The sequence below is a fragment of the Phycodurus eques genome, chromosome 7, assembly GCF_024500275.1.
Source record: "Phycodurus eques isolate BA_2022a chromosome 7, UOR_Pequ_1.1, whole genome shotgun sequence".
In the NCBI taxonomy this organism is placed as follows: domain Eukaryota; kingdom Metazoa; phylum Chordata; class Actinopteri; order Syngnathiformes; family Syngnathidae; genus Phycodurus; species Phycodurus eques.
In genome coordinates this window covers 8,803,246-8,830,093 of record NC_084531.1, presented here as the reverse complement: position 1 = coordinate 8,830,093, position 26,848 = coordinate 8,803,246, and the positions used below count along the sequence as shown (strand labels likewise).

Below are 26,848 nucleotides of genomic sequence, written 5' to 3'. Positions count from 1 at the left end.
GTCTTGAAACCTACACTCGCAAAACGCTGGTCTTTTGGTGACTCCAAGAGCCAGAACGAAGTCCGCAGACTCTCGAACATTTTCTATTCCGGCTCCAGTATTCTGGAATGCTCTATCCGCGAATATTAGAGTTGCTACCTCAGTAGAAATGTTTAAATCCCGACTTAAGATTTATTTCTTCTCTTTTGGAATTTAGGTAAAGTATATGTAGGCCTGTTTTACTGCCGCTTTTCCTCTCTCCTCACGCCTCGTCTCGTGCTCGGAGAGAGGGCTAGGTGACGTGGACCAACTCTGAGGCTGTTACTGTTTGGGTTCAGCACCGACCAACTGGGACAAGATCAGAGGTGGACAACTTCCCCTGGAGTTGTTGCAATGAAGGATTCTTCTCCGACCGACCAGGCCAGGTCCTGAGGCAGAACCACCGAAGGCGTCTACCCTGCGGCGCCTTTTCTCTTTAAATGGGCTCTTATGCCATCTCAATGAACATTGTACAGCATCTTGCCATCGTAATGAACATTGTACAGCAGTAGACTATGTGATATATGTTGCCCACTCAACATCCATTGCAGCGTGATCATCCTGAAAGGGGGCTCCCCCCCATCTGCGGTCCCTTCTCAAGGCTTCTTTTTTTCCCAAAATGGGGTTTTGAGTTTTCCCTTGCCCGATTGGAGAGTTTCGATTAGGGGATGTTGTCAATCATTGCCAACTGTGGGCCTGTGAAGCCCTTTTAGACTCTTTTGTGAGAGCTATACAAATAAACCTGAGAGCTATACAAATAAACCTGACTTGAGTTGACTTTTGATTGATCAGTCCAGTACTGTACAGTCCAGTACTGTTGACTATAAATCTGTTTGATCCTGTCTTTTCCCAGAAGCCCTCACGTGAACGTGTCACAGGCCCCCTCGCCTTCTGTGAAGAAGAGAAAGGTGTCGCTCATCTTCGACCACATGGAGGCTGATGAGATGGCCGAGCACCTCAGCTACTTGGAGTTCAAGAACTTCTGCAGCGTTTCGGTGAGACGGGCGAGCGACCTGAGCATTTGTTTTTCTTACAACATTTTACTTGAGTTATTAAAACAGGTATTGTATACAATTGACAGTGAAATTTTATTTTTACTTTTGTACTTGACGATGTCGGTGCTCTCGATTGGTCAGTTTCTGGACTACCGCAGCTACGTGGTGCGAGGCTCGGTGCGGGACAACCCGGCGCTGGAGCGCTCCGTCATGATGTGCAACGGTGTGTCCCAATGGGTCCAGCTCATGATCCTCAGCAGGCACACGGCCCAGCAGAGGGCACAGGTCTTCACCAAGTTCATCCACGTGGTTCAGGTGGGACACGGAGTGAGAACATCATCTTCCGCTTCCTTCTTCCACACGTTATTCCATGGGGTATATTCACGGCAAGGCAGTTATGTTTATACAGTAATTGCCTCTTAGGGCTGCACGATATTTGTATTAGTTTCAGTTGAAAAGAAACTATGCACAAAAGTATACTGAGTCATTTGTGTAAAGTCTACTAGTATTTAAAAACACTGTAGCATAGATCATTTTACACTTCAGACTATGTGAGTCCCGGGATGCACATGTCATGGAAACAATGAGTACCAGCCCTGGAGCTATGAGTCCCTGCAACTTATCATCACTGAATAAAGATTCAGTAATCCTCCGCTACATCGCGGTTCTTGCTTCACGGTTCCGCTATATTGCAGATTTTCATTACAGTTGTTACTCTTTAATCTTTTATACTGTGTGTACAATATTTTTTTGTTATCCATTGCTCTTGCTCTCTATCAATATACTGTGTTATGGGTATTTAGGCCTGCCACAAAGTTTTTTTTTAGAGCAATATATTTTCACAAAAACTTTCAAGATAAATGATAGTATCGATGTTTTTTATGCCACTGACATCATGATATTACAGCATAATAAAGGCTCGTACACATTACAAATTATGCCCTGGTAATCAAACATATGAGCACAACTGTATAATGTCCTCTCATTTACTAAATAAAAGCAGGGCTCCATTTCACAATAAGAGCAAGTAAATAAAAAGAGAAAGTTATACATGTTCAAATGAAGTGGTGAACTTAAGAAAAATAAAGTTTGAGTTTACCCTTTTCTTTTTGGGATCTTGACAGTGAAGTCTCAAACAATTTTACATAGTTTAACAAATCTTAACTGAACCATTTTAGAGGTTGTTTGTTCAAAACCTTTTTTTTTGGTTTTTTGGTTCATAATGGTGTTTCACATATTACAGTATATGCACTTTTAATAAGTGCTCCCAGTGGGAACTTCCCACTTAACACCCTTTGTTCATCTGCACTTAAACAGCTAGCATTTTGTGACATATTAATACATTAGGTTCGTGGCTGTGCATTTATGAGCTTAGACCAGCTGACCAGGAATAAGACAAATATTATTGTATTATTTATTTATATTTATTTTAGTTTTGGAAGTGTTCAATTTGTTCAAACTAAAATGAAGAAAACTCGAGAGAGAGAGAGAGAGAGAGAGAGAGAGAGAGAGAGAGAGAGAGACAGAGAGAGAGAGAGAGAAAGAGAGAGAGAAATATTTCCATCTCCCTCGTGTCTCGGGTCCCGCGACACATCGTCATACTCAGCAGAGAGCAAGGCCGTGTTACAGCGAACAGGTGCTCACCTTGCATTTCACTATGAAATGTGACCACACCTTCGCCATTTGTCTTTTTTCTCTCATCTCAATTTGGCGTCCCATTTTGCAACTGCTGTCTTGGCGCTTCTCAGTCGAACGCTCCACTTCGGCATCCACGCATCGGTGACGTAAGCGCGTTGTGTCATGCACGCCACCGCTGTCTTCCGTCTTCGCGGTAAACCTGATTTGCATTTTTGCTTTTCAATGTGTTTTTTGATGCGTAAACTGCGATGCGAGACCGCTTAATTCGAGCCTTGCACACATACAATGTTATGTGTCAGAGGACGCACATTCGAAAAGCTTTTTGCGTCCCTCATCATTTTTGTGCGTCTAGGACGTGGGACGCACATCAAACAAATCCCTCCTGCAGTATTGAGTTTGCAAACAAACAAATAACATTGCCGATCGACTGAATTGGATAGTTTATGTATGGACAGTAGTTTTGGTTTCTATTTTGTGCAATGTACTTCTTGTACGCTTACAAGAAGTACATGTAAGAAGAAGAAATGTAATTATGTCTTCTCTTGCATGTTATATATATTAAATATGTATATTTCTTATCTCTGCAATTGCTGCTGAAATGATGCACATTTCCAGTGGGACAAAGAGGTTCTTACATTACAAATAATAATAATATACTTTTAACGTGGTGGCACGGTGGCCGTCTGGTTAGAGCGTCAGCCTCACAGTTCTGAGAACCGGGGTTCAGACCCCGGCCCCGCCTGTGTGGAGTTTGCATGTTCTCTCCGGGCACTCCGGTTTCCTCCCACATCCCAAAAAACATTACAATGCATTGACACCAGATGCAAAAAGAAGACTTTTGCCTCTGCAGCTTGGTAGCCAGGGGGCGTAATACAGTAAAATAGCGTGCACCAAACAGCTAGCTGTTCGATGTGGAGGCGCCGATAATGACAGATGCTGGTTTTTGTTTTTTCCAATATCCGGAACAATTATTGTTATGGCCTTAACAGGTCAACGTCCAGTGATTTCCGTAACAAAATACAGATATTCCGTAACATTTGGCAGCTCTGCAGTTGATTCACTGCATATTAATACCAATATCGCACACGTACATCGCAATGTCAATGTTGAAACAATATATCGTGCAGCCCTATGAATAAAAACCCCAATTTCAATGAAGAACTTTGTGTGAAACATAAAATAAAAACAGAACAGAAGGATTTGAAAATACTTTTCAACCTATATTCAACTGAATAAACTACAAAGACATTTATTGTTCGACCTGATAAACCTTATTTCACCTGTTCACCTGTGAAATGTTCCAAATAGATGTTTGAGCATTCCTCAACTTTCCCAGTCTTTTGTGGCCCTTGTCCCATTCTTTTTTTTTTTTTTTTTTTTGCTGGCATCAAATTTAAAATGAGAAAATGTTTGCAGAAGATTTTTTATTTGTTTGAACATTAAATATCTGGTCTTTGTAGCGTATTCAGTTGATTATAGGTTGAAAATGATTTGCAAATCGTTGTATTCTGTTTTTATTTATGTTTTACACAACGCCTCAACTTCATTGGAATTGGGGTTTGTAGTTTAAACAGTAAATAAACCACAAACTATTATCCGAAATTTTTTTTTTTACATCATTTCAAACTCATTTTACAACATTAGCCTCTGTATGTGCAGAGACTCCGAGCTCTGCAGAACTTCAACACGTTGATGGCCGTCACTGGAGGCCTCTGCCATAGCGCCATCTCCCGTCTCAAAGACACATACACCCTCCTGCCTCCTGACGTCACCAAGGTACGAAAGACCAGACGAGACCAGACTAGATTAGACCGGATTAGATTAGACCAAACCAGACTGGACTAGTCTAACCTAAACGACACTATACGAGGCTAGATTAAACAGGACTAAAATAGATGAGACTAGAATATACTAGACTAAACAAGACTGGACTAAACTACACCAGACTAAATTAAACCAAACAAAACTATTGTAACTATACTATAATAAACAAGTCTATTGTCCATTAAACTAAGCATGACCAGATTCAACGAGAATAAAATACACAAGAGTAAACTGCAGCCATTATTATCATATTCTGAGATTTTAACATTCATGGAAACACCCCCTCCTCCCACTCTGTCACCAATTTTCTCCAACTGTTGGACAGTCTCAACCTCACCCATCACGTTCTTGCCCCAGGCCACACCCTAGATCTGGTCATCACAAACACTGCCTTCATCAATAACCTCCTGATCTGGCCATTTCTGACCACGAGGCTGTTTCCATGGAACTACCAACCCTGTTGCCCCTCAGTAAGCCCAAAAGAGTCATCAGTTTGTCGGCACGGTGTGCGACTGGTTAGCACATCTGCCTCAGAGTTCTGGGGACCGGGGTTCCAATCCCAGCCTCGCCTGTGTGGAGTTTGGATGTTCTCCCCGTGCCTGGGTGGGTTTTCTCCGGGCACTCCGGTTTCCTCCCACATCCCAAAAACATGCGTGGTAGGTTTCACCTCAGAAACATTAGTAAACTGAACCCCACACTCACGCTCTCCGATGCCAAAAACGTGTCCATGCCTTTGTCTCTGCCAGGCTTCATTACTGCAACACACTTCTCATCGAGTACATCCAGCAGCTGCAATACATACAGAACAGCTCTGTCAGGATCTTGATGAGAGCGCGATTCCAAGTACATTCGCATCACACTCGTCCTCAGTTCCCTCCACTGACTTCCTGTACAATACAGGATCAGATTCAAGGTCTCCCTGCTGTCCCACCAGTACCTCCACGACGCTGTCTCCCTATACCTCAAAGAACTACTCACCCACATTCCTCCACAAGTAACCTCCGATCTGGACAGGCAAACCCTCTACAGCCTTTGAGGACTGGGATTTGATCAACAGGCTAGTGCACCTTCTGCTCCACTGCTCCCAGTATGTGGAATGCTCTCCCCGACCATCTCAGGGCACCGCAGACTGTGAATGCTTTTAAGAAAGGCTTGAAAATGCACATTATTAGAAAAACCTTTGATTATTAATTATTTTCTGTGGACATTTTTTTGAGTATCGTTTTCTTCCCTTCTTTAGTATTGTGTCTTTCAATGTTGCCTTGCTTCTTTTAGAGATACCATAGTTCCAAGTCTTATGTCTTTTACCTTTTTACCTTTATGGACAGAATTTCAAGGTGCAGCCGAGGCACTGAGAGGGTCCGGTTTGGTGACCACAGCACTGCGTCTCTGCTTTCTGCAGATGATGTGGTTCTGATGGCTTCATCAAGCTGCAATCTTCAACACTCGCTGGAGCGGTTTGCAGCGAACTGTGAAGCGGCTGGAATGAAAATCAGCACCTCCAAATCTGAGGTCATGGTCCTTAGTGGGAAAAGGGTGAAATGCCCTCTCCAGAACAAGGAAGAGATCCTTCCCCAAGCGCAGGAGTTCAAGTATCTCAAGGTTTTGTTCATGAGCGAAGGAAGAATGGAGCGGGAGATCACCAGGCGGATCAGTGCAGCATCTTCAGTGATGCTGACTCTGTATCGGTCTGTCGTGGTGAAGAAGAAGCTGAGACGAAAGGAAAAGCTCTTGATTTACCAGTCAATCTATGTTCCTACCCTCACCTATGGCCATAAGATGCGGCCTGGTGAGGTGTTCCAGGCACGTCCCACTAGGAGGAGGACCCAGGGATGACCCATGACACACTGGAGAGACTATGTCTCCCGGTAAGACAAAACCAACTACACTGGACTAGACTTCATTAGACTAAACAAGACTACTTTACTACATTAGCCTAAACGAGATGAAACTAACAACACTGGACTAGACTTGATTAGATTAAAGACTACACTACTTTAAACTACACTATACTAGACTAAACAGGACTACTGTACACTTAACTAACGATTAGAGTCGACTAGAATAATAATTATAATAATAATTTAAGATGGAAGTCGGACTGCATCAGGGATCAGCCCTGAGCCCCTTCCTTTTTGCAGTGGTGATGGATAGGCTGACAGATGAGGTTAGACTGGAATTCCCGTGGACCATGATGTTTGCAGATGACATTGTGATCTGCAGTGATAGCAGGGAGCAGCTGGAGGAACAGTTAGAAAGATGGAGGCATGCACTGGAAAGAAGAGGAATGAAGATTAGCCGAAGTAAGACAGAATTTATGTGCATGAATGAGAGGGGTGGTGGGGGAAGAGTTAGGCTACAAGGAGAAGAGATAGCGAGGGTGGAGGACTTTAAATACTTGGGGTCAACCGTCCAGAGCAACGGGGAGTGTGGTCAGGAAGTGAAGAAACGGGTCCAAGCAGGTTGGAACGGGTGGAGGAAGGTGTCAGGTGTGTTATGTGACACAAGAGTCTCTGCTAGGGTGAAGGGCAAAGTTTATAAAACAGTGGTGAGGCCAGCCGTGATGTACGGATTAGAGACACTGGCACTGAAGAGACAATAGGAAGCAGAGCTGGAGGTGGCGGAAATGAAGATGTTGAGGTTCGCTCTCGGAGTGACCAGGTTGGATAAAATTAGAAATAAGGTCATCAGAGGGACAGCCAAGGTTCGATGTTTTGGAGACAAAGTTAGAGAGAGCAGACTTTGATGGTTTGGACACGTCCAGAGGAGAAATAGTGAGTATATTGGTAGAAGGATGATGAGGATGGAGCTGCCAGGCAAGAGAGCTAGAGGAAGACCAAAGAGAAGGTTGATGGATGTCGTGAGGGAAGACATGAGGGCAGTTGGGTTGGTGTTTGAGAGGGGGATGCATGAGATTGGCTTACATGGAAAAGGATGACGCGCTGTGGCGACCCCTAACGGGACAAGCCGAAAGCAAAAGAAGAAGAAGAAGAAGAGAGTCGACTAGAATAAACTCAACTAGATTAAACTAGGTTTAAATAGACTAAAACCAGGTGATTCTTATTTCCTGTTGTTGAAAAGAGTGAGGTGAATTTCCGGGTCTGGAAAACGTTCTCATCTGGCTGTGGAAGCGTTTCCGTCAGGTAGGAGCAATGAATACTTTGAGACACAGGCATTTGGGCTAAATCAGGTTTATTGAACAAGCCTTTGTGTCATAACAGCTGTTTTCAAAGTCAGATTCGCTAAAAGCCCATCCGAAATTCTCAGTCACAAGCTTATAAAGTCTCGCATCTGTGGGCGTACTCTTAAGTACCGCCACTAAGCCTGATTGGTTTACTGAGTGGGTTTGAGTAGTCAAGCTACTCCCTCTTACCTTTAGTTGGTGTCACTTTTGTCCACAAGGTGGCTTTCTGTCTTTGAATCAACCGTAGGCGCTGCGAATTCATTTGGTGCCTCTCTGTCTAGAGTTTCAGCCTTTTTCAGTACCAAATGGTAATTGTACCTTTTGATATTACAATGGCAGCTCCCGTTTATGGCTTTGCCTCCTAGCTTACCCAGAGTACATATTGTCCTGTAAACAGAAGGGGAGACCTGCTAGATAAGCAATTGGTCCCAAGAATACAATTGCCCTCTTTGAAGTAGATAGTTCCAAGGGAAGATAGTTGAAGCACTCACTCTCTTACATGTATTCTGCTGTACTGTGAAAATGTCTAAATAAGGTGCTATTAAAAATATACTACATGAGCACCTCCTCTCATGCCGTTGTCAGGCGCTGAGTGAGATGACGGAGCTGCTGTCGTCGCGCAGCAACTATAGCAACTACCGCCGTCTCTACAGCGAGTGCTCTGGGTTCAAGGTTCCGATTCTGGGCGTGCACCTCAAAGATTTGATCTCCCTCAATGAGGCTCTGCCCGACTACGTGGATGGGGACAAGATCAACCTTGGCAAGCTGCAGCATCTTCACAGCAACGTCAACGAGCTTCTGGAGCTGCACAGACTCACGCTACCATTTGAGGCCAACAAAGACCTCCTGCACCTGTTGACGGTAGGAGACCCAGATCCAGTCCCAGACCCAGACCCCCCAAGGAGTCTTGCTGGAATATCGCCAATGATGTCTTTAATGCTTCAGCTCTCTCTAGATCTCTACTACACTGAGGACCAGATCTATGAACTCTCCTACACCAAGGAACCCAAGAACCCCAAGATCCAGGTCAGTCACCTTCACACTCAACAAGTGTAACCAATGGTTAATGGACTGCACTTATATCACGCTTTATCTACAGCATCAGAGTGACCAAAGCGCTTTACAAAGGCTCACGTTCCCCCATTTACACACACATTCATACATCAATGGGCGGCTGCTGCCATGCAAGGCGTTGCCAGGCCCAGTGGGAGCAATTAGGGTTCAGTGTCTTGCCCAAGGACACTTCCACATGCGGACAGTTGGAGCTGGGATTCGAAACGGCGACCCTTCGATCACTGGACGACCCCCTCTACCAACTGAGCCACAGCCGCCCAGTATCTTGGTACCATGGTGATTTCATGGTTATTGTAGGGAAAAATATGGTGATACAGTGGTATCGTGATGTTATCATTATTGTGGGCTTAATTATTTTGACAGTATAGTATTGATGTTTAATCAATATTGCGGACAAAACAATGGTGATATTACAGTCATAGATATTGGTGGTGTAAAAACGAAACACCTTTGATGCCAGAGTTTCGCTGATTCTTGAACTCAAATGACAGGATAACAACTTGGAGTTTACGGTTTGATGAAAATGAAAATTGTACAAAACGCATCAGGTCATATGTCGCATGGTCAAAAACTATGATCCTTCTATCATGAACTGGCTTCATTTGACTAACATCCAGCTTGACCCCATTCTACTCTCTCCAGTCATCTGACTCACTATTGCCAATGAAGTCAACAACCTTTTTGTTAAAGTGGGTCTATGAGCTAAATAGCTGAAGAATAACCAGATACCAATGTAAATGAGAAGACCTTACACATTGAATTTAATCAATCTAAATCTGTTCCTTGGGGCAGTGGGTAAGAGTGTTGTATTATAAGTTGTAAAACAATTCGAATAAGAGATCCGCAGTTTGCAACAATATTGACTTGGAAATAATTAAAGCGGTAATTGATTGTGTTATGAAACCGTTGACATATATCTGCAGGAACTTTTTTATCATAGGAATCTTTCCTGAGAAAATGAAACTGGCTAAAGTGCTCCCAATATATGAAGATGGTGAGAAACAAGTGATAACTAATTACCGACCAGGCTTCTTACTTGGTGAAATTTCAAAGATACTGGAGAAATCGTGTAATTATATACTTTTTTAGAAAAGCACAACTTATTAAATGATCAACAATACCGCTTTCGTAATAACAGATCTACATCTTTAGCAGTGATGGATTTTGTAGAGTACAGCAGCAGCAATTGATAAGAAGGGAAATTTCATCAGCGTATTCATTGACTCATGAAATTGTTTTTTATACTATTAATAACTCCTTATTATGACAGAAAGTGAGGAATATGGTATAAGAGGTCTGTCACAATGTTGGTTACAAAGCTATATAAACAATAGACAACAACATGTTCAACATGTTGAAATTAATGTCAGATCAAAAAACATTATCTTGTGGACTCCAAGGCTCCATTTTCGGGCCCAAGTTATTTATCATTTATTTAAATAATGCCTGCAATGTATTGCAGATTCTGAAGCTACTCATCTTTGGTGATGATACAAATATTTTTTGAGAGAGAGGGAAGTCTGGGCGTCCCTGCTAAAGCTAGTGCCCCTGCGACCCGACCTCGGATAAGCGGTAGAAAATGGGTGGATGGATAGATGGATGATATTAATCAAATAAGTTTAACAGTAAAACATGAATTGACCAAATTAAATAAATGGTTCAGTAAAAACAAACTTTCTCTGAATGATAAGGAAACAAAATGGATGTGTTTTGGTTTTAATAAGGTAAATGCCAACTTAAAATTGTGTGTAAATGGAGTACAAAATAAATGGATCAATGAAACTACAGTAATTTATTGGGGATGAACATAGACCATGAGCTTTGTTGGACGTCACATATAGAAAACATTAGAAAAAATATATCAAAAACTATAGGTATACTGTACAGAATAAAAACTTTATTAAAGAGAAGTGGTTTGAGATTATTGTATTCAACTTAAGTGCTACCCTGTTTTACCTATTGCTCTGAAATCTGGGTAAATGTATGTAAAACATATATAGAACCATTAATTTAATTGCAAAACAGGACAATAAGAATAATGCATAACATGGGATTTTTGGAACCCACGAATCAACTATTTACAAAATCCCAAATCTTAAAAGTAATAGACATAATTAAATAAAAAAGGTTGAAAATTTTATTTCATACTATAGCATATATTAGTCAAATAAAAATTTTATTAATTTAGGAGATAAGAATAAGCCGGAAGCGACGCTTGCGTTACTTCCGGTTTACCGTCATTTTAAATTTAATTGTTAAAATCAAACTAATATGTCTCGTAAAGGGAAACCACGTCACTTTTTATAGGTATAAAATTTAGGGAAAGTGATGACAAACCTTTTTATCAGACTCGTAATCTGAAGGTTGCGACACTTTATGAAATTTTGATTTCTAGATGACTGAGGTTTAGTTAAACTCAGAACACCCCCAAAATACAACCAAGAGTGGAACTTTATAGTAAAAAATGCTGATATCATGGTGTGGTGGTATGTTTAATATGAGCATGTTGTCGTAGATCTCCGGCACACTTACTTCTAACAAGCACACGCATTTTTGGGTCAGCAGCATGGGCGTTTGCTTTGCAAGAAAAGCGCACCGCAACAGTCACTCAACCACATCAAAGTGCAAAGTTGGGGTGTGACGCCGTGTGTGCGTGTGTAACTGATTTGGTTTTCTCTCATGGTTGCAGCCCGTCACTCCAGTTAAACCACCGGTGGTGGCAGAATGGGGGTCCGGGGTCGCCCCCCGCCTAGACCCCGACACCATATCTAAACACGTCAAACAGATGGTGGACGTGAGTATAACGCGTATGAGTGCCCATCAGGGACATCATTCCTGATTACGTGTATGTCAGTATGAGATATACTGAAAGAGCATTTCACTTTTGTGTTTATGAGAGCATTTCAGTTGTATTAGGGAGACTTTTGTTTGTGTGTACAGTATAAGAGTGTTTCAATAGTATGTGTGAGAACATTTCAGTGGTGTGTGCGAGTGGTTCAGTAGCGTGTGAGTGAATTTTTTTTTAAATAGAGTGTCAGAGATTTTCAGAATGTGAGCGAAATCAAATTCAGTAGTGTTTGATGCGCTCACACACTACTGAAACGCAGTTGCACACGCTACTGAAATACTCTCACACACGACTGAAACACTCTCTCACCAAATTGAAACATTCTTACGCAACTTAAATGCTCTCACACACATTTGAAACACTTAGAACTGAAATGCTCTCAGATTGGGAGGTAATCCTGAATTACTGTATTTGCCTCTGCCGGCTCCTCACACACACACACACACACACACACACACACGCACACAAACACACGCACACACGATTTTCACTTCCTTATTCCGGTAGCAGAAGCAGAAGTGGTGAACGCTCCACTCTCTCTTTGTGTCGCCCCCTTTAGTCCATCATGAAGAATTACGACTACAAGCAGGATGGTTACATCCCTCTGGAAGACTTTGAGAATATTTCCGCCAACTTCCCCTTCTCCTTCTGCACGCAGCAAACTGAAAGGTGACAGTATAGTGTAAATGCGCTTTAATCACACAAGTAAGTAGCTGACTGGCGGCACGTAGGAGACCGGTTAGCACATCTGCCTCACACTTCTGAGGACCCAGGTTCAAATCCAGTCTCACCTGTGTGGAGTTTGCATGTTCTACCCGTTTTCTCCGGGCACTCCGGTTTCCTCCCACATCCCAAAAACATGTATGGTAGGTTGATTGGAGACTCTAAATTGTCCTTAGGTGTGAATGTGAGTGCAAATGGTTGTTTGTTTATATGTGCCCTGCGATTGGCTGCAACCAGTTCAACCCCGCATCTCGCCCGAAGTCAAGTGAGCTCGGTGCCAGCACTCTTGCGAAAATGAATGGATGGATTTAAATGTATTCATAAGGCACAATGGGATTTAAAGAAGAGAACATGGCAACAAACGGATAAGAGTGGATTGCCAAAAATATGTATAATTGTTAATGATTTATAATCGTACAATAAAATGTATTTATGTCCATCCATCCATCCATCCATTTTCTGAGCCGCTTCTCCTCACTCGGGTCGCGGGCTGCTGGAGCCTATCCCAGCTATCATCGGGCAGGAGGCGGGGTACACCCTGAACTGGTTGCCAGCCAATCGCGGGGCACATACAAACAAACAACCATTCACACTCACAGTCACACCTACGGGCAATTTAGAGTCTCCAATTAATGCATGTTTTTGGGATGTGGGAGGAATCCGGAGTGCCCGGAGAAAACCCACACAGGCACGGGGAGAACATGCAAACTCCACACAGGCGGGGCCGGGGATTGAACCCTGCTCCTCAGAACTGTGAGGCAGACGCTCTAACCAGTCGGTCATCGTTTCGCATGTATTTATGTATTATTTATAATAATAATTAATAATTATTATTATTGTAATTATTATCATTATTATAAAATTTTAATAAATTAAAATTAAATTATTCATTCATTATACTGTATGCTTACTTAATTTTTTTAATTTATGTACTTCACCTGGTTATTTCTATATTCATGCTTTCTTTACTTCCTTTTTATTTGTAGTTTTAATTGCAGTATGTTGGGGGGGGGGGAAATAATTTTATTTTAATTTTTGTTCATTCATTCTTTTATTCCTTGAACTATGTATTTTTATGTTATTTATGTATTTACATTTTCAGGAATTTATTATTTGTTTATGTATTAATTTGGTTGGTTGTTTTTGACTATTTAATGAATATATACAGTATCATCATTTTTTATGTATTTTTTAATATTGATGTTACAAATGTATGTCCCTTTTTTCCAGGAAAGAAAAAAAATACAACGAACAAAAAATACAAACCTCACTAAATTTGGAGATACCTGTTTTTATTACTCACTCATTAATTTACTAAACTGTTAAAAGTCATTTATTACAAAAAGACGATCCTTTCCAACAAAAAAAATTCCAAAATGCTTGACAAATCAGTCAGATACAGTAGAATCTTCTACAAGATTATCACTATTATAAGAGAGTATCCACTTAAAATAACCTTTTGTCATAAAATTCATAGTTACAACCTTCAAAATTAAAAAATCTAAATATTTTACTACCCCCAACCCCCGTCCCCTCAGGCAGGGTCAAATCAGCCGCGAGGAGATGACATCATACTTCATGCGCGGAATGTCGGTGTGCGCCAAGCTGGGCTACAACTTCAATGACGCACACAACTTCCACGAGACCACGTACAAGAGGCCCACTTTCTGTGACACCTGCAACGGCTTTGTGAGTCTTCGTCAATCAATCAAAAAAATAATGCAAATAAAATCTTCAATGAAAAATAACGTGTTGTATCTTGTTATAGCTGTGGGGGGTCATTAAACAGGGCTACCACTGCAAAGGTAAGCAAGCATCGCTCGTATTCATCACATTTTAAAGGAATAAAGGCACAATGGAATGCACTTGGCTGTTCGAGCCCCCAAAATAATAATTGTAATCATAATAATTAAAGCTGGTTTTGGGTCGGGATGTGTCGGGATTCCTAAAATACATAAATTGTCATCTGGATACACGTGTTTGCAAAATTTGGTGAGTTCTAGTCCACAAAAGCATAACTGTTATACTAATAATGATAATTAAAGCAGCAAATCTACGGAAAATGGCCCCTTCAAATGAAAATGGCTGAGTACCTCCAGGACAGCTAAAAAACATCAGTTCTAGCCCGTAAACGTGTGCACAAAAAAGAATTGAAGTAGTACTTGCTATACTAATAATTAAAGCTGCAAATTCCTGAAAAATGGTGCCTTCAAATAAAATGACTCACAACTACAATATGTACATTTTTGCCCAGGTACATTTGTTCTGCAAAATGTGTGCGTTTTTTTAGTACCTTAGGCCAACAAAAAAAAGAATAATAGTGTAGCGTATATTAGTCAGATAAAAATGTAATTAATTTAGGAGAAAAGAATAAGCCGGAAGGGACGCTTGCGTTACTTCCGGTTTACCGTAATTCTAAGTTGAATTGTTAAAATCAACTAATATGTCCCGAAACGGCACCGCGTCACTTTTTATGTATAAAATTTAGGAAAAATAACGAGAAACGTTTTTATCAGTCTCGTAAGCTGAAGGTTTCTACACTTTATGAAAGTGACAGAGGTTTACTTAAATGCAGAACACACACAAAATACAACCAAGAGTGGAAGTTTATAGTATATTTAATGACATCTTCAAGGGATCTAGAGGGAAACACACAAAAGGGTTCTAACTAAAGAAAGAAAATAACACTAATAATGGTAAAAAGAAGGAAAGTTGGTGTACGAAAAGGGGAATAGAACCTCGTGTGTTGGACTAAAGTTAGAAACGTGAGCGTCTAATGTGTCCAGTGCGGACGGCAGCGAGAGAGAGGACAAAGTTGAGATTTTGTCTGAAGCTAGTCATTTCCCCTAAATTATTAGGCACTAAAGTTTTGCCGCGTCTACTCACGACCATAGGCTCAAGCTGGTGGGTGGTAGTTTCTCTCTGGAAGTGGCTCAGGAAGCAAGGCGACAGATTTGGTTGCAGAAGAAAAATATCTAGAAAAATAAAACAAAAAGCAAAGAGACGTGGTGGCATGGTGAATGACTGGTTAGCATCTGCCTCACAGTTCTGAGGACCGGGGTTCAAATCCCGGCCCCGTCTGTGTGAGTGCGAATGGTTGTTTGTTTATATGTGCCCTGCGATTGGCAGGCGACCAGTTCAGGGTGTACACCGCCTCTCGCCCAAAGATGGCTGGGATGGGCTCCACCACGCCCGCGACCAGCGTGAGGATAAAGCAGTACAGAAAATGGATGGATGGATGGATGGATGGAAAGAGGGGTCACGCCTTCCGGACAGTCTCTCTTCCTGTCCCTTTTTGTGGCTCGCTGGCAATTTCAGAGAGATCAAGTTTGGCTGGGAGCGTACGTGATACCGTAGGACCAGCTACTCTGATCGCACAAAAGAAAGGGGAAACGGGGGAGGGGTGGCCGATGGGGAAACAAATAGTTTGTTGCTGGATTTGCATCCCTTCCTCGATCAGTCCCTTTTGGGCTTTTGTGAGTTCAAACAAAGAAAGGACTCTTTGATGACTGTAAACCAAGATTTCGAGGGGACCTGCTAATTACTTTAGGGTCCAAAGCGTCTCCTTGGGGGCAGTCTCACAGCAGGGCCGCTTGGAAGCCTGCAGTTTGTCAAATCGTGGGGAGCCACTGTGTCACCTCCGTTTGCGGGGAGCATGTCCGCTACAATAGTAATAGTAATTATTAAAGCTGCAAATGCCTCTAAAATGCCTTCAAATTAAAATGGCTGAGTACTTTGGGACAGATAAAATACATAACGTATCGCCCTGATACATGTGTTTACTAAATTTGGTGAGTTTGGGCATATGAAAGCACCCAAAAGAATAATAGTAATAATAACCATTAAAGCTAAATAAAAGCACGTCTTCAAATGACCGGCGACCTGTGCTTTTTACAGGGTAGGTTCATTATTGGTTTCCATGTGTCCTGTGACGATGCATTTTGGAGTATGTTAAAGCCCCCAAAAGAAGAATAGTAATTATAATAATTAAAGCTGCAACTCCCTAAGGACAAAAATACCTTCAAACCAAATTAGCCAACTGTCGTGATGCTTTTTTTTTTTTGAGCATGTTAAAGGCCCTAAAAGAATAATAAAAATAATAATAAGCTAGATAAAAGGGTGACTTAAACCCAAAATAGCTACTAGTGTTTCATAGCATAGCTTCATTGCTTTCCAGTCGTCCTCTCATGAGTTTTTGAGTAGGTTGAAGACCCCAAAAGAATTTCAGTAATAATAATAATTAAAGCTGCACATCACTATATGCAGTACAACAGCACCTTCAAATCAAAATGGCCGACAACCTGTGCCTGTCAAAAAATAAATTGATTGATTTTTGCCCATGATGGCTTTGATGTCATTTTTTTAGTATGTTTAAGTCGCCAAAAGAGTAATGGAAATGATAATAATTAAAGCCAAATAAAATGTGCCTTGAAAGCAAAATGGCAGACTCCCTGTGCATTTCACAGTGTACGTTCTTCATTGATTTTCATATGTCCTGTCATGAAATTTTGAGCAGGTTAAAGGCCCGAAAAGGACAATTGTAATGATAACAATTAAAGCTGCAAATCCTTGAAAAAAATACCTTCAAACCAAATTGGCTACCGGTGTGCTTAACAGCACAGATTATTTACCCCCCCACACCCCCAAAAAGAAAAAAAATAAGAGAAATAATAATAATTATAGCTTCCAAACCAAATCGGGCAACTACTTGTTAGTGTCACAGCGTAGCTTCTTTATTGATTCTTGCATATCCTGTCAGGGTGAGTTTAGTTTGTTAAAGCCCCCAAGAGTACAATAATAACAATGATAATTAAAGCTGTGTTTCCTGTCAGGCTGCGGGATGAACTGCCACCGACACTGCCGGGATCTGGTGGGAATAGAGTGTTTGAAGAAACACAAAAACACCAGCGGTTCCTGCCCGTGCACCTCCGCCCTTGAGTCCCGAGCCAAGGGGAGCATTTGGAGTAGGTCCCACCCCCCCCCAACACCACCGACCCCACCAACTCCGATTTCTACATCCCAACGTGGAACACCAACCACCCACACTTGTTTCCTCCCCCGTCAGGTTCCGAGGAGGACGCCTTTGTCTTCCCCCATGGCAACGACTCTGACCACCACAAAGGTTGCGCCCCCCTCAGGAAGAGTGGAGACTCTACGGGTCTGTGGGACCGCTCCACTCAGACGGACCCCGGAGTGTGGACCCCACAGGAGAAGAGGGAGCGCAGGATGTACAACCACAGCGCTCCTGGGCAGGTGAGACACCAAACTGACTGTGGAATACCTTAAATACATCGGCAACCTTGACTTACTGTGGATAGAAAAAGTCAATGCACCCCTGTTCAAATGCCAGGTTTTTGTGACATAAAAAAACGAGAACTATTTTTATACATCAAACATGTTCATGCTGTGTAACATAGCTGAAAGAAAAAGAAAAAAAATGAGAACCTCCTTATGAACTAACTGAAGTCATGGAAATTGATTATTTTCAACAATATACAGTCGTCCCATTTTTCTTGAGAACAATGCCATGTTTTCCAGAATAAAAGGCGTATTATGACAAGAATAAGGTTTTTAAATGAACATGACATGACTTTCTTCCCACGACAAACTTTCACTATGATGATCCATCCATCCATTTTCTGAGCCGCTTCTCCTCACTAGGGTCGCGGGCGTGCTGGAGCCTATCCCAGCTGTCATCGGGCAGGAGGCGGAGTACACCCTGAACTGGTTGCCAGCCAATCGCAGGGCACATACAAACAAACAACCATTCGCAGTCACACCTATGGGCAATTTAGAGTCTCCAATTAATGCATGTTTTTGGGATGTGGGAGGAAACCGGAGTGCCCGGAGAAAACCCACGCAGGCACGGGGAGAACATGCAAACTCCACACAGTCGGGGCCGGGGATTGAACCCGGGTCCTCAGAACTGTGAGGCTGACGCTCGAACCAGTCGGACCACCGTGCCGCTCACTATGATGATATTCAGAAAAATATTCAGAAAATTATCTCGGAGAAATATGTCTTTATTCTTCATGTAAGTCCTTTTTATCTTGACAAAATATGTCTATTCTTTTAAAGATTTTTTTTTTCCCCCTTGAAAAAAATATATTTAATAATTAAAAATATTTAATATTTTTTATTGTTTTTCTCAGAAATAGGCAACTGTTAATTAGCGTTAGGATTATGAGCAGGTCCTTGGACATATTTCTCCTCTGGAAGTCCTCTGGACACAAAAAGCTTGAGAAGCCCTGATCTATGTGGCCTGAGCAGCTCACATGTGTAAAACTGAGTTTTTGTTTGTGTGTGTGTGTGTGTCAGGTCAACACGCTGCCTCCTCCAAGGAGTCGTGGGTGCTCCATGCCCGTCTCCTTCCTGCAGGAGAAGCTGGAGGAGCTGCACCTTTGCAAGGAGAAGAACCGGGAGCCCGATTGACCCCCGCCACCTTTGTCTCACCATCCAGAAAACATGAACTTTTCACACAGCAGACAGACTCCTTCGTTGTGTTTTAGTCAGGATTCTGGTTTAAAATAAGGACACTGTCATCATTGTTGTCTCTGGTGCTGTTTCTTGGGAATATCATGCAAGCATTTTTCTGATCCGGGATCGAGTCTGTAGAAGGAAATGAACCACAAAACTGAAGTAGAATTCCCTTTTTTTTTTTTTTTTTTTTTTTTTTTTTTTTTTTTTTTAAATGTGGCAGCTACCACAAGAAAAGGTCAGTCTATTAAAGGAGATGTATGCCCCCCCCCCCTTCCCTCCCACAAACACACAATTTAAAACAGTTCCTTGGTGTCTTCATAACGTTTCTGTGACATTTGGGTGAAAATACCCCAAGGATCGAGAATTATAGCACACTAGTACTACACATAATTAGCCTGTTTTGAGGGGATGGTTCTGTCTGAAGCCAGCCCGCATCCCGCCCCATATACTGCCAAGCCAATGGCGAGTAGGGATTTCATTACGATGAGAACTAGGGGAGAACACAAGCCCCCCCACAAAGACAGTAAAAGCATGGATTGCATTTTCCCTAGTGGAGGCAGCACTTCATCACCGAGCCGCCAAATTACACTTTGTCAATTGGTGTGCGGTTCCGTGGATGTGGCGCACAGAAGTAGAGGAAGCTATACAAAAATATGAACCCATTTTCATCAGCTCAACTTAACACGTTGTGACTTTTTCTATTTAGACAAAATTGTTCTCTTTCTCAAATATTGTTCACAAATCTGTCTAAATCGGTGTTAGTGAGGAATTCTCCTTTGCTGAGATAATCCATCCACTTCACAGGTATGGCATATCAAGATGCTGATTAGACGACAGGATGCTTGTTGCAAATGTGCAGTCTTACGCTGAATGAGTGTCCTTTTATTGGGGTCAAAGGCGCAACTGTGCAATAATCATGCTGTCTTAAATACAAATAGGCCTTTTGTATAAAAGAACAACAAAAGTGTTGGATTTATATTTTTGTTTAGTGTGAAGTTTCAAGTCTGAACCTTTTAGTTTCAAGAAAGTCTCACGGTACTGTGGCAAAAATTACATTAATCGAGTCCCTACTGAATGTCTACAACCCCAATTCCAATGAAGTTGGGACTTTGTGTTAAACATAAATAAAAACAGAATACAATGATTTGCAAATCATGTTCAACCTATATTTAATTTAATACACTACAAAGACACGATATTTAATGTTCAAGCTGATAAACTTTGTTGTTTTTAACAAATAATCATTAACTTTGAATTTTATGGCTGCAACACGTTCCAAAAAAGCTGGGACAGGGTCAGGTTTACCACTGTGTTACATCACCTTTTCTTTTAACAACATTCAATAAACGTTTGGGAACTGAGGACACTAATTGTTGAAGCTTTGTAAGTGAATTCTTTCCCATTCTTGCTTGATGTACAGCTTCAGCTGTTCAACAGTCCGGGGTCTCCGTTGTCGTATTTTACGCTTCATAATGCGCCACACATTTTCAACGGGAGACAGGTCTGCACTGCAGGCAGGCCAGTCTTGTTCCGGGACTCTTTTACTACAAATCCACGCTGTTGTAACACGTGCAGAATGTGGTTTGGCATTGTCTTGCTGAAATAAGCCGTGAAAAAGACGTTGCTTGGATGGCAGCATATGTTTCTCCAAAACCTGTATGTACCTTTCAGCATTAATTGTGCCTTCACAGATGTGTAAGTTACCCATGCCTTTGGCACTAACACAGCCCCATACCATCACAGATGCTGGCTTTTGAACTTTGCGTCCATAACAGTCCGGATGGTTCATTTCCTCTTTGACTCGGAGGACACGACGTCCACAATTTCCAAAAACAATTTGAAATGCGGACTCGTCGGAGCACAAAACACTTTTCCACTTTGCATCAGTCCATCTTAGATGAGCTTGGGCCCAGAGAAGCCGGCGGCGTTTCTGGGTGTTGTTGATGAATGGCTTTTGCTTTGCATAGTAGTTTCAAGTTGCACTTACGGATGTAGCACCTAACTGTATTTACTGACATTGGTTTTCTGAAGTGTTCCTGAGCCCATGTGGTGATATCCTTTACTCATTGATGTCGGTTTTTGATGCAGTGCCGCCTGAGGGATCGAAGGTCACGGGCATTTAATGTTGGTGTTCGGCCTTGCCGCTTATATGCAGTGATTTATCCAGCTTCTCGGAACCTTTTGATGATATTATGGACCGTAGATGATGAAATCCCTAAATTCCTTGCAATTGTATGTTGAGGAACGTTGTCCTTAAAACTGTTTGACTATTTTCTCGCACACTTGTTCACAAAGAGGTGAACCTCACCCCATCTTTGCTTGTGAATGACTGAGCAATTCTGGGAAGCTCCTTTTCTACCCAATCATGGCACCCACCTGTTCCCAATTACCCTGTTCACCTGTGGGATGTTCCAAACAGGTGTTTGATGAGTATTCCTCAACTTTCTCAGTCTTTTTTGCTATCTGTCCCAGCTTTTTTGGAAAGTGTTGCTGCCATAATATTCTAAGTTAATGATTATTTGCTAAAAACAAAGTTTATCAGTTTGAAAATTAATTATCTTGTCTTTGTTGTGCATTCAATTAAATATAGGTTGAATGTGATTTGCAAATCATTGTATTCTGTTTTTATTTATGTTTAACACAACGTCCCAACTTCATTGGAATTGGGGTTGTACTTGGGTTAAGCAAGCCTGAAATCATACAAACTTCCTCAGTCACATTAAGCTGAGTTGATGTTTGACCAGCTATCAGTGAACCCAACTGTAAAGTTAAGCATACCCGCCTTTGTGGGTTTTATTGAGACTTGATGTGCGGGTCACTGTTAGAGAAATTAACTGAATTTGTTAAAATTCAGAAGGGCTCACACACAGATTTTCTAAAATAGACAGATTTACTTGGTTGTTTGATTTCACATTTGAGTGGGAAGGCTCTTAAAAACCTATTTGTATAAAAGGCATTTAAAAATTCATGTTACCATAATATGTCCCCTTTAATTGGTCGAGAGATGCGCCGGGAATGCTGCTGTCGTCAGCCACCAGTTTCCAGGACTTTCTTCCATTAAATTCATCAGGAATTCCTCACAGTTGACTTGTCTTCTGAAATACCCATTTAGAACTTCAAAAGTGACTTTTACGTGTCAAAAATTAGGACAAACAAACCACAATAAAATGTTTTTGTAATGGCAGCCAAGTGTACTACTGCTTAGTACATCTGCCTCGCAGTCAAAAGGTTCTGGATTCAAATCTCAGCTTGAATGTTTTCTCCAGATTTCAAAACCATGGATGTTTGGTTTATTGAAGAGGAACTTGTGTGAGTGGTTTATAGGTATTATGTGATTGGCTGGCAACCAGTCCAGGGAATAAAGTGAGTCAACGATGGCGGGCTGCTCACCTGGTTGCAGCCTGCTTCTCACCCAAAGTCAGCTGGGATAGGCTCCAGCTCAGCTGCAACCCGAATGAGGACAAGTGTTATAGAAAATACATTTATATGTATGTAATATAAAGTAAAAAGTGGCTAAAAGAAGTCAAATGTACAGTAAACCCTTGTTTATCGCAGATGCTACATCCTCCCCTCCCCCCAAGCGATCTCGCTGGAGACGCCATCGTTCTGCTGGGGGACATCAGTGCTCAAATGGGCAATGGCAGTGAGACCTGGAAGGGGGTGATTGGGAGGAACCACCCCCCCCCCACCGAACAGAACCTGAGCGGTGTTCTGTTATTGGACTTCTGTGCTCATCATGGATTGTCTATAACGAACGCCATGTTCAAGCGTCCATATGTGCACTTGGCCGCACTTCGATGATCGACTTTGTGGTCGTGTCATCGGACTTGCGGCCACATGTCTTGGACACTCGGGTGAAGAGAGGGGCGGAGCTGTCAACTGATCACCACCTGGTGGTGAGTTGGCTCCAATGGTGGGGGAAGAGGACAGTCCGACCTGGCAGGCCCAACTGTATTGTGAGGGTCCTGCTGGGAACGTCTGGCAGACTCCCGTCAGAAGGAGTTTCAACTCCGACAGAACTTTGCTGACGTTCCAGGGGAGATGTGGGACATTGAGTCAGAGTGGACCATGTTCCGCCCATCCATTGCTGAGGTAGCCGAAAGGAGCTGTGCCCGTAAGGTTGTCAGTGCCTCTCGTGGCAGCAGCCCCCGAACCCCTTGGTGGACACCAGCAGTGAGGGATGCTGTCAAGCTGAAGTAGGAGTCCTATCGGCCCTTTTTGGCCTGTGGGACTCCTGAGGCAGCTGATGGGCACCGGATGGCCAAGCAGAATGGAGCTTTGTTGGTCACTGAGGTAAAAACCCAGGCATGGGAGGAGTTCGGTGACGACTTCCGGACACCTTTTGAGGAAATTGTGGTCCACAGTCTGGTGTCTCAGGAGGGGGAAGCAGTGCATCGTCAGGACCGTGTATAATGGGGATGGGGCACTGGTGACCTCAGAACATTGTGAGTCAGTGGAGAGAATACTTCGAAGACCTCCTCAATTCCACCGACACGCCTTCCCATGAGGAAGCAGTCTCGGATCTCTGAGGCGGGCTCTCTTATCTCTGGGGTTGAGGTCAGCGAGGTGGATAAAAAGCTCCTTGGTGGCAAGGCTCCGGGGGTGGATGGGGGCCTAAAGGCTCTGGATGTTATGGGGCTGTCCAGGATGACACGCCTCTGCAACATCACGTGGATATCATGGAGTGTGCCTCTGGATTGGCAGACTGGGGTGATGGTGGTCTACCTTTTTAAGAAGGGGGACCTGAGGGTGTGTTCCAACTACAGGGGGATCACACTCTTCTGCTTCCCTGGTAAGGTCTATTCAGGGGTGCTGGAGAGGAGGGTGCGTCTGGAAGTCTAATCTCAGATTCAGGAGGAGCAGTGTGGTTTTCGTCCTGGCCGTGGAACAGTGGACCAGCTCTACACCCTTGGCAGGACGTGAGTTTGCCCAACATCTACATGTGTTTTGTAGACTTGGAGAAGGCGTTCGACCGTGTCCCTCAGGGAGTCCTGTGAGGGGGTTCTTCGGGAGTATGGGGTGCCGAACCCCCTGATACGGGCTGTTCGGTCCCTGTACGACCGGTGTCAGAGTTTGATTCGCATTGCCGACAGTAAATCAGACTCGTTTCCGGTGAGAGTTGGACTCCGCCGAGGCTGCCCTTTGTCACTGATTCTGTTCATAACCTTCATGGACAGAATTTCTAGGCGCAGCCAAGGCGTAGAGGGGGTCCGGTTTGGTGGCCTCAGTATTGCATCTCTGCATTTTGCAGATGATGTGGTTATGTTGGCTTCATCAAGCCGTGATCTCCAACTCTCACTGCAGCGGTTCGCAGCAGAGAAGCGGCTGGGATGAAAATCAGCACCTCCAAATCTAAGGCAACGGTCTCCAGTCGAAAAAGGTTGGCGTGCCTTCTCCAGGTCGGGGATGAGATCCTGCCCCAAGTGGAGGAGGTCAAGTATCTTGGGGTCTAGTTCACGAGTGAGGGAAGAATGAAACATGAGATCAGTAGGTAGATCAGTGCAGCGTCTGCAGTGATGCAGACTTTCTATCAGTCCGCTGTGGTGAAGGAACTAAGCCGAAAAACAAAGCTCTCAATTTACCGGTCGATCTACGTTCCTACCCTCACCTATGGTCACGAGCTGTGGGTCGTGACCGAAAGAACAAGATCCCGGATACAAGCGGTTGAAATTAGTTTGCTAAGGAGGGTGCCAGGGCTTTCCCTTAGAGATAGGGTGAGAAGCTCAGTCATCCAGGAGGGGCTCAAAGTAGAGCTGCTGCTCCTCCACATCTAGAGCCAGATGAGGTGGCTCGGGCATCTGATTAGGATGCCTCCTGGACGCCTCCCTGGTGGTGGTCCGGGCATGCCCACAGGGAGGAGACCCTGGGGACAACCCAGGACATGGTGGTGACACTGTCTCCCGGCTGGTCTGTGAACACCTTGTGGTCCCCCTGGAAGAGCTGGATGAAGTGGCTGGGGAGAGGGAAGTCTAGGTTTCCCTGCTAAAGCTGCTGCCCCCGTGACCTGACCTCTGACGAGCGGAAGAAAATGGATGGATAGATTGAGAATTATATTTAACTCAACGCCAAGATATGATTCTTCAGAGGGGCAAGTATTTTATTTGTCCACTTGTCACCATCCACACACGCTACACAAGAACAAGCCAGTTGAAAGCAGGTGTGCACTTCCTGAACGACATGAACATCCTAGGCAGACATGGTGTAACGGTTTATTTCCTGCCTTAAGCATTGGCCCCGTTCCTCATACTGACAGTCCTGGCATTGTAATTAGCTCAAAGCATTATGGGAGACTATAATTCATTGTGTTTATGTTTTGTAACTACAATACTGTAGTTGTAGAAAATCAAACTAAAGTCTATTGCATCTGTTCCTGTCGATATTGTTAGTTATGAGTGTATGCAATTGTGTCTTAGCCATTTGTGGGGCAAAGGTTGGTATTTGTAGATTTATTTAATAGAACTGTGGCTTGTGTTTTAAACAGTGGCTTGCTAATCATCTATGTATCCTCGAGCAATTTGGTGACTTAAATGTATGAGTGGCGATTACTCAGTAAGTTTAGGAGCCCAATAGACTGTAAGTCATTGCTACCACATTAAAATCATATAGCCAATAAAGCTAACTGTATGATATGTTCAAGTGACTAACTGTAAAAAGTAAAAAAAACAAAACATTTGCAATAAGCAAAAGCATGATATAGCAAGGGATTACTGCATAGAAAAGTTGACAAGTTGCATCTAAGTGTGAACAACTGCTTTTATTGTATAAAGACAAGACAATGATCAGCTTTTTCACACTGGTAGAAAATCATTTTGGAGACAAAATGGGATTTAAACTACAGCAATGACAATAGGATAAAAAAAAAAAAAATCAAAATGCCTCTACTCAAAGTGTCAACACTTGAATACAACAGCGTCTAAAACGGCGGTTTTGTTATGCATGACTGAAAAAGAAAATGCAAAGTAAAAAGCATGCTTTTGTTCACTCCCTCCACGTCTACATTGTATAAGGCTACAAAGAGCCTTTCCTCTTATCCACACAAAGCAAGGGTTAGCACGGGGCTTGCTAGCATCTATCACCACGCAACCGCTTTAACATAAGATTGATTTAGAAAAGAAAAAAAAAAGAAAAAAAACGGTGAGGAATTAGGAGGGGGTCAGCACACAGGAAGAGCGGGTGGGGTGGGGAGCTACTGGGAGCCGGAAGATGAGCCTTGGCTGCCCTGTCCAGGGTAGCCGCCGTACTGGCTGTAATACTGGTTCCACTGGCTCTGGTTCTGGTAGTACTGCTGCCACTGCTGAGCATACTGTGAAGGGCGCACGCACACAAAAACATGCTCAACATGACACTAGCATAAACACACAACTCAATAGAAACGCAGTGCAATGTATTTAGCTCCTGGGACCAGTCAAACAGAGCAGTACTGCAAACGTTTGGATTTGTGCACATTTTTAGATGTAACAACACCTTTAAAACAATGAGTAATTTCCCCCCCAACCTTGATTGAGCCAAGGCACATAACACTATAGTCACTGAGCCCACCGAAAGTCCACTACGCTGACGTAGCAGTTACAGCGCCTCGGTGCTTATCGGCCCAAAACCACTGGATTATTGTGGTCTACTGTTAGATTTGTGGTTGGATGCACACGTGTGTAAGCGGAACTCCTACAGCGTTCTGTAGTTTGGTTGAGCGGACATTTAAAAAAAAATTATATATATAAAACTATGTTATTATTATATATATATATATATATTATATATATAATATATATATATATATATATTATATATATATTATATATATATATATATATTATATATATATTATATATATATATATATATATTATATATATATTATATATATTATATATATATTATATATATATATATATATAATATATATATATATATATATATATATTATATATATATATATATATATATATATATATATATATATATAATATATATATATATATATATATATATATATATATATATATATAGTTTATTTATTTTTACAGCCGACAGCAACCATGGTATTTACATCTAGATGTGTTAACTC

At 42.4% G+C, this 26,848-nt stretch overlaps 2 protein-coding genes across 2 annotated transcripts in view; one reads left to right on the top strand and one right to left on the bottom strand.

Moving 5' to 3' along the window:
• rasgrp4 (RAS guanyl releasing protein 4) overlaps positions 1-18,948 on the top strand; it is a 38,243-nt gene extending 19,295 nt beyond the window's left edge. Inside the window, exons 6-17 of the mRNA XM_061681715.1 lie at positions 872-1,013; positions 1,155-1,328; positions 4,311-4,427; positions 8,245-8,520; positions 8,605-8,685; positions 11,423-11,527; positions 12,141-12,250; positions 13,843-13,993; positions 14,073-14,109; positions 17,137-17,268; positions 17,370-17,557; positions 18,623-18,948. Coding sequence (XP_061537699.1) covers positions 872-1,013; positions 1,155-1,328; positions 4,311-4,427; positions 8,245-8,520; positions 8,605-8,685; positions 11,423-11,527; positions 12,141-12,250; positions 13,843-13,993; positions 14,073-14,109; positions 17,137-17,268; positions 17,370-17,557; positions 18,623-18,736 — 1,627 coding nt within the window. The 3' untranslated portion in view covers positions 18,737-18,948. The remainder of the gene's footprint in view (positions 1-871; positions 1,014-1,154; positions 1,329-4,310; positions 4,428-8,244; positions 8,521-8,604; positions 8,686-11,422; positions 11,528-12,140; positions 12,251-13,842; positions 13,994-14,072; positions 14,110-17,136; positions 17,269-17,369; positions 17,558-18,622) is intronic.
• Positions 18,949-25,509: 6,561 nt separating this feature from the next.
• The window catches only part of LOC133404744 (heterogeneous nuclear ribonucleoprotein U-like protein 1), a 64,414-nt gene continuing 63,075 nt past the window's right edge, over positions 25,510-26,848 (bottom strand). The window contains 1 exon segment of the mRNA XM_061680944.1: positions 25,510-26,087. Coding sequence (XP_061536928.1) covers positions 25,971-26,087 — 117 coding nt within the window. The 3' untranslated portion in view covers positions 25,510-25,970.